Genomic DNA, 7841 nt, shown 5'->3' with positions numbered 1-7841 from the left:
GCCGCCATTTCGCGCATGCGCACTGTACCGAGCGTCAGGGATGTATCTAACGGAAACATACAAGTGGTGCCCTAGGCGCCCCAAAGAATGATAGAATTATACACGAATTGGAAATAAATTTTTGTTTTTGTTTGTTGTTTATTAAGATGAACAGAATACAGACTTTGAATCTTCTATTTACCATTCGAGTTGACGCCGTTGTTTATTAGTTTCGAGCCTCCTCGTCAAGATGGCGCCCTATATCCACGTTGCAAATGCAAATCATTCCTGTATTTATCCGTCCTAATTCCCTATAAAAATAAACAATCTTATCACAGATACATCAGAGACATAATTAACTATAAGAAGACGAATGAAAAATGTAAATAAAAAATATTTGTTTCCGCCCGGGATCGAACCGGGGACCTTGTGCGTGTGAAGCACACGTGATAACCACTACACTACGGAAACTCGACACTGTCAATGTTTCCAAAACAACAAATCCAGTTTACTTACGATCCAATTTCATTTCGTTTAACTTCGTCAGCGAATTTCTTTCCTAGAGAACATTTTCAATTCGATATGAATCGATTGGCAGTAAATAAATACAATATTAGTTCTATATTACGAGGGAATGTACAAAGTACACGAATGTTGCGACGCGATGTGTCCATGTGGCTCTAAGGAGCGAGGTAACGCGATGTAAACAAACAAGATTAGGACGCTCGCGATTCCCATTGTCCCAAGGTGAATTTGACGCATTCAGAAATGGGGAAAGTGACAGGCGGTGTCCGAACCAGTGACAGCTCCGACGATGATCGGAGAAATTTCATCGAAGACGAGCGCAAAGCTAGGACGAAGAAGAAGAGACGTAAAAGGGACCTGACGGACCTGCACAGAAAGATTTCAAAGTCCAGGAAGGTACCGCGCGCGTTTATTATTATCACGAGACTTTGTTTACCGAGTTCGACCACTTGTTTACTCCATGTTTAGTCAACGTTACGCATTTATTAGGATTGCAACGTTAAAATATAGCATTAATATCGAAACGATTAAAAAGATGATTGAATGAATTAGCGCGCGGTCGGTAAGGTAGAACGAAACAGGCCCCGGGGCCAGTAGCGTATCGATAAATCGAGTCACACCGCCCTTACTTTTGTTTGGTCGATTTACAAATGACAATGAATCCTTGTACATGATAAATGCGGATTTTCCATTTAGAAACTTTTTATTTGCAATTTGGAATCGTTTTAGGGTTTCTTTCTTTTTTTTTTACTCGTACATGATAGACATGGATTTTCCATTTAGAAATTTTTATTTGCAATTTTGAATCGTTTTAGGGGTTTTTAAGGAATCGTGACATTCGCGATGTACTTTTTCAGCGACACAGGATTTTATTTGTATCGCGTTTATAGTTTTACGTAAATGGAAAAAGGGATTCGTTTGCAGACGAAGGAGACGAGAGTCGACCGGAAACAGGGGAAGACGCGAAATTCGAAAAGGATTTGCAACAGAATTCTCCCTAAACCCGTGAGTCCAATTTATGTCGTCGTATAATTCAAATTACAAATGATAATTAATTTAATTAATTTAATCGGGTCGATATTAGACAGAGATGATATATTTTACGATTGTTTTTGTAACAGTTGGTCGGGATCTACAAAAATGGCGCCGTGGGAAAGTCAATTCGAAAGTGTATGTATCTTGGAACGTACAAATATTTTTATTTTGTTCTTTTAATCGAGCTTACGCATTTTAAATAACATAGATAATGGGTTCTCCAAAGGAGGCTTTAGAATTTGATAAATAAAAATAAAAAATATCAATATACCCCTCACCGTTTGTGTATTATTTACAAAGAAATTCTAAAGCGTCCTCGCTTTAATATTAAATATTAAAATGTTGATAATCGTATTCGTATAATTAATTTATGTTAATTTATATTAATTTATATTATTATTTTATATGTAATTTACAGCTGAATCGAACGTGACCTTGGGCGAATCCGGGGTGGCACGGCTACAGGGAAACGTCCTGAAGCTGCTGCATGGATATAATTCCAAATCAGAGTAAGCGAAAAGTAGAAACAATTTTACCTAATTAACAGTTTCATCTAATCCCTGCTAATTCCTTTTCCAACATTCTGCAGTTATGTTATGGTCGAAAGGAACCCTGGCAAAGACGCAAGGGATCCACTTTTTGATCCTATTGTTAAAAACATTCCGCTGCGTCTAACTCCTCTTGGTGACGATTGTGTAAGTCCTGTTTTGGGTAAAGTGGATGGGTAAGTCTCAGGTAATTTTCACAGAATTTCTACAAGTAAGACCATCACTGATAGTAGAAAAACTACCGAAGGAAACCTAAAGACTTTCTCAAAGTCAAAGTGGCTTCAGGACTTCATATTTTCTGTAACGAAGCACATATATGTCGAAGAAAGTGAATCTGTATTTTACGTTACACTAAATTGTAGCTTTGCATTGAGTTCAAGTTGGTAATACTGTGGGATCACTATAGCTGGTAATACTGATTGCAAGATCCTGAAGCCTCTTCCTGTAAATCCTTTATTTCATTCTAAAGCAAATTAAAACTAGTTTGAAACTTTGCAAAAGCTACATCTATTCTGTTCAGGAAGAAACGACGCCACAAGGACGCAGTTACAGAGAATGCTGGACCATCCAAGTCCCCTGGATTCTTACAGAAGCCTTCAGAAAAGAAGGAATGCATCAACCCTGATAGCCAACGTTGCAATGCCCTCAGTTGTTACACCAAGCTTTGTAACACCATCAGTTCTGACTTTGAGAAGCAGATTTTCCCCAATCAGTCCACTGAAGGTACTTAACCTACACTTACTCTTCTAATCCACCAGTCACCATCAAACAAAAGTCTATTACAAGAGTACAGAGTCTATTCACAGACATGAAAGCTTGTTCGGAACCACCTTTACGATGGTTCTCACAATTCTGCGTTTTTACAATTTCCAGAATTGTTGTCTGCGATGAAGAAAAAGTTGAGAAGTAAATACGCAGAGTCCTTCCACAACCAGCTGCAGGGTATGATGAGACGCGACATGACGTTGAAGGGAAGCGAGAATGCTCTGTCTTCTTTAGCGGAATACAATCTTCCTCCCAAGATCCATCCTCCAACAAAGGATTCAGACTTCCTTCCGTTGAATATTGGAATACCAGAATGTCAAGTGCGTTTAGCCAGAAACGATGAGAAAGACTCGAATCAAAACACGTTTCTATTACCAATGACAAGGAATTTCAACTCTGATGACAAGAGGAACAAGCCTCCCACGCCCAATTTGTTGTTTGGCTTGCCCATGCTGGACACCTTCGCTGAACCTAAGAGATTTCAGCATCAGCTAGCATCAGATTCGCTAAAAATAAGAAACAAGGAATTTGAAAGTGATGGCGAAGTAAGTGATCGCATTCATACTTCTACCGAGGTCAATCTATCAAGCAAGAGGGCGACTAATGTAAAGTATTTTGAAAATAGAGTTGAGAAAGGCAAGGGGAAGTCAGTTTTGTTCCTTCCAAGCGAGACAACGGAAGATCTCGTGAACCAAAGTCATTTGATAAAACGCAAGAATCAGCGTACGCAGACGGTAGACGTCGAGACAAAGGGACAATCGAGGAAGCAGAACCTGAAGACCTTGCAGCAGGGCAAAGCGAAGAACCTAAAGCACATCCCAGCGATCCTGCGACGATGTAAAAATGGTATCGCAAACAACAATCGAGTGAATATATTCGAGAAACCTATGTGTTTCAACAAACAACCCAGAGAACTGAGCGTTATCTTCACACCGCAATCCTTATCAGCGACCTCTAGCGAGAACTCGAAGGTGTTGGACCCACCAAGCATTGTAAGCACATTGTTTAACAATCCCGATAAGAAAAGTGTCTACTCTGAGGCATTCAGGACATCTTGCTCTCTGGACACTAAGCAACAATCACAGGACTCTACTTTCCTGCGTAAACCTAAGGCAAATACACATCCTAAGACTGTAATGTTCACCAGAAAGGACTCTGACAACCCAGACCAGTACCTGCGACTGGAAAATTTCATCCCGGATCATTCATCAAAGAGGACCATCCATCGGCAGCCTGAGAAATCCATGAGGAGCACTTGTGCAGCTCACAGGAACTGTCAGAGAATACCCACAGAGCATTACCAACAGCTTCGATGCTCCCAGAACTATGACGAGTCGGGGTACGTGGACCAGAAGTTCAAGCAGATGGAGTCACCGCAAATGCAGACTGTGCAGATGCAGCGAGAGCCTGTGGTTTGCGAGAAGCTCCTGTTGAGGAGGGTACAGAGATGTGGAAATGGTCAGCAGTGTCGTGAGAAAGATCAACGTGTCTGCTATGTGGTCATGGACCAACCCCAGGCTGAGAAATCTAGAGTCTTGCAAAATGGTCATTGCTGTCAGGAGGATATGCCCGACGTTGGTATCCTCAGAGGCGTGCAGAACCTCCAAATACTGCCAGTAGCACCTGCAGACCTTGCTAAAAAGCAGTGCATGGGGAATACTGTGCTCGTGGAGGAGCAACCAGTCAAGTACTTGGCCATCGATGGAGATTCAAAGGTTCAGAAGATGCCAATATACAGGCAAGCAAGTGACCAGGTTGCCAGCATCGATGCAGTGGATGTAGCTAATCCTACAGTTAATTATCGGGTCGTGTCCTGCCCTCGAGACACCTCGCAGAAGGTTATACTCATACCAGCTTGCGAACAGGACAATCTAGTGTACGTGAAGGACCAAAGCCAGTTGAACGCAAACTACGACCTGTGCTCGCATCCTAGACAAGAGATTTTGTATCAACCAGGGTATCGGTGTGTCAAAGATCCTATGGATACTGTTGATTTGCAGGGGATTGGTAGGAAGTTGAGGAGGAACATCGTTCGTGGGGAGTACCTGCAGTGTCGACCTCATGGTAAAGATATAACTATGTTTTAGTGTAGCATAGCTTTGAGAGATCTGTTGATTTATTTAACGACAAATTGTGGTTAGTTTTTTAAAATTCTACTGTGTTGGATAGGGAACCATTTAGTAAGCTGATAGTTATTCGAGTTGATAGACATCCAAGCTGGTAGTTGTCGAAGCTAGTAGTTGATCAAACTCATAGTTATTCGAGTTGATAGATACTCAATGTTGATACTTATTTAAGCTGATAGTTTCAATTTATTTCCATTAGCATGGAACTACATATATTAAGCTACATTAAGTATAACATAATATACTCAAATGTTGATCAGGTAGAACTGATTTTGATTAGATAGAACTTGATTTTGATATAATAGAATTTGATTTTGATTAGATTGACCCTATATTTCAGTATGGAAGCCTGAACTTCATTTTTTTTTATCACAAACTAAGGAAAATGATAAGAATAAAATTGTTTCAGAGCACGCTGTTCGCACAAGGAGTAAAGCAGTCTTCTACCAAGAGTGAAGTTATCGAAACTCTTAAAATACATAATATAGTATGTATGTGTTTTCTATTATATATCAGTGGGATACGTAGAATTATTTATTACGTTTTTCTTGCGATCATTTTTGCCAAGTATTAATAGAGATTTGAATTCGAGTGTCCTCAAAGAAGACAGCTGAGGCCTAAAATAGTCGAGAGAATCGTTTCTTTGTTCTTTTAGATTTGTATATTTATAAAAAAACAAAAAACCACGGGGCTTTACTGAATAAGAGAGGATCACCTTTTAAAGTTTATTTCACGCGAACTTTGTTTTGTTACTAGCAGAACAAATTAAATAAAAAAAAACAAAACAAATGGAAATAATTTAATCTTTGTACGTTAAGTGTAATCGAATTGAATAGCAATTTTCTGTTATATTTATGAAATATTCAAGCATTTGATATTATCGTTTACTTTGTACAACTTCCAGTATTAAAATAATTTTTCAATAATTTAAGTTTACTTCTTTAGACAGTTAGTTACACGGACAATGTCGAGAAAATAAATTATAAAAAGGGATTGAACTTGTTCTACAAACACAGAGAAGAAAAGGCGGGAAAAAGAGATCCTCTTCCGAATCGATAAAGAAGTTTCCGCCAAAGTTCAGGTGATAAGTCGATCAGTCGATAAGTCGTCACTGCGGAGTCGATAAGGTAGTTACCATTTACCAGGTGTCGGTCACACACCTTTAGTACGTGGCGTCATCTAGCAGCAAGAGTAGAAACTATTTTCGCTACAATCAGTGGAGACATCGGCGGCTCCACTGATACTAAAAAGAGCAGTAGCACTCGAAAATATTAATTTGTTATCGCTATTGAAATTATTACGGACGTGTCGCTCGCCTCCCTAAATTTCTCAGAAGTACAAAGTCTCCAAACAGAAAATCGATGAGCTCGCTTAGCTACAGCTCACGAAAAGTATATGTATAAATAAATACGGTAACGATCTAATAAACAACAGAATTATTCTGGCGTTATTTTCAACGGGAAAAATGAAATTGTATCGCGATTGAGAAAATAATTCGATTAACTGCGTTACACGACGTTAATAATGTCGTTCAGAAAACGAACGAATAATTGCAATCCACTTTAACCAACCAACCCCCCACCCCCCTCCTCCTCTCTCCTCCCGCCGTCCACAGTTGAGAACGTTATAGCGGGTGGGAATGTAAATTGCCACGTTGATATACTTTCTGCCGAATTATACCAGAAATATTACTATATATCGTATTGCATGAATATTTTATTTAACGAATTCTTATTTAACGTATGTTTACGTTTGTTATTTTCATTATTAATTTCTGACGACGAAAGAGTAATTTCCACGGGAAGTAAACATTCGAGCGGAGGCGAAAGATCGAAATCGAAACGAATCTAGAAATTTCTCGATCCGACTTTTAATTCGCGAGTTACAGACGTTTGAATGCGGAACCAATCGGGGCGCTTTCCGTTATCAGGGAGCCGCGGTATTGGCTGACGTTCAACGATTCGTAGCCAGCGAAGGAGGGCTCGGATGTAAAAGTGGTACGGGACTTTTCGCCTTGCTTTTTGCTTCTCTGTCTCCGTCCAGTGTTTTTGAAAATTTGATGAAATTTTGAAAAAAAAAATAAAAAATAAAAAAAAGAATAACAAAAAAAATAGCGAAGTAAACCATGTAACATCGCGAGGTTAATAATTTGTCGGTTATGTATCGATTTTCGATGAGGTCCCGATCGTCACCATCTTTGATGTGCGCTAGGAATGATTATTTTTTGAGAAAGAAGAAAATGACGAAGAAGATGGGTGGAAGGGATAGGAAGAAAAATAGCGTTTCCGTGGGTGGAAATATTAAATTGTATCCCTATGGGTGTTCGAGGCGACGGGATGGAATCGCGGCGGGGGTCGGGAGGGGTACGAGATCGCTAACCAATATTTAATCAACTTTCCAGGAGAATATTATTCTCCGGACAAATCAAGGACATATGTATCAGACCGCTAAGGGGGGTTGACGTTCACTGTATTGATATAAAAGACGAAGCTCCGTTTACACGAGCGCGCGCGTGTCCGTGTTTACCATCATTCCCATTGGCGTACCCATCGAACTCCTTCGCAACTCGTTGCTTTCTTACTTTTTCTTCATTTCAACATTCTCCGTTAACATTTATACTTATTTAACTCGATCGCGTGCACTTTATTCAATTAATTTCCGAGTATCGCGTATTATTTAAAATTGCATTTATTCATTTTATTTTCAATTTCTTTTAACATTTCATGTTAACATCTTCTTTGATATTTTGGAGGGTTGCAGGCACTTTATTTAATTAATTGTTAATTTATCAGACTAGTCAAATATATAATTATATTAAAAAATAAAATTCGAAACCTCTTGGTATTTAATGTTGCTAGTGGCT

At 39.3% G+C, this 7841-nt stretch overlaps 1 protein-coding gene, 1 long non-coding RNA gene and 1 other non-coding gene across 4 annotated transcripts in view; 1 reads left to right on the top strand and 2 right to left on the bottom strand.

Moving 5' to 3' along the window:
• Position 1: 1 nt before the first annotated feature.
• Positions 2 to 7841, bottom strand: part of LOC128881846 (uncharacterized) — a 25034-nt gene continuing 17194 nt past the window's right edge. Inside the window, exons 2-3 of the long non-coding RNA XR_008458197.1 lie at positions 182 to 290; positions 2 to 71 (exon numbers count right to left, since the gene is read on the bottom strand). This is a non-coding gene — a long non-coding RNA (uncharacterized LOC128881846). The remainder of the gene's footprint in view (positions 72 to 181; positions 291 to 7841) is intronic.
• On the bottom strand, positions 378 to 450 carry Trnav-cac (transfer RNA valine (anticodon CAC)). Its single transcript has one exon. It is a non-coding gene; the product is annotated as a tRNA-Val (tRNA).
• On the top strand, positions 501 to 6312 carry LOC128881832 (uncharacterized). 2 transcript variants are annotated; one of them, XM_054133198.1, is made up of 8 exons: positions 501 to 900; positions 1429 to 1509; positions 1626 to 1674; positions 1958 to 2048; positions 2129 to 2263; positions 2608 to 2810; positions 2961 to 4916; positions 5388 to 6312. In XM_054133198.1, the coding sequence occupies exons 1-8, from the start codon at positions 748 to 750 to the stop codon at positions 5432 to 5434; spliced, it is 2715 nt and encodes a 904-aa protein (XP_053989173.1). In that variant the 5' UTR covers positions 501 to 747; the 3' UTR covers positions 5435 to 6312. The 2 variants fall into 2 exon arrangements, with proteins under 2 accessions (XP_053989173.1, XP_053989174.1); XM_054133199.1 differs by lacking the exon at positions 2129 to 2263.

Source organism: Hylaeus volcanicus, chromosome 9, assembly GCF_026283585.1.
Source record: "Hylaeus volcanicus isolate JK05 chromosome 9, UHH_iyHylVolc1.0_haploid, whole genome shotgun sequence".
Lineage (NCBI taxonomy): Eukaryota > Metazoa > Arthropoda > Insecta > Hymenoptera > Colletidae > Hylaeus > Hylaeus volcanicus.
This window is presented reverse-complemented; position numbering and strand designations above follow the sequence as displayed.

Bases quoted from the DNA above. Each gene is read 5' to 3' on its own strand.
- LOC128881832 (XM_054133198.1), top strand. From the start codon at position 748: ATGGGGAAAGTGACAGGCGGTGTCCGAACCAGTGACAGCTCCGACGAT. The intron at 901-1,428 runs GTACCGCGCGCG...ATTCGTTTGCAG, and splicing joins AGATTTCAAAGTCCAGGAAG to ACGAAGGAGACGAGAGTCGA. The intron at 1,510-1,625 runs GTGAGTCCAATT...TTTTTGTAACAG, and splicing joins ACAGAATTCTCCCTAAACCC to TTGGTCGGGATCTACAAAAA.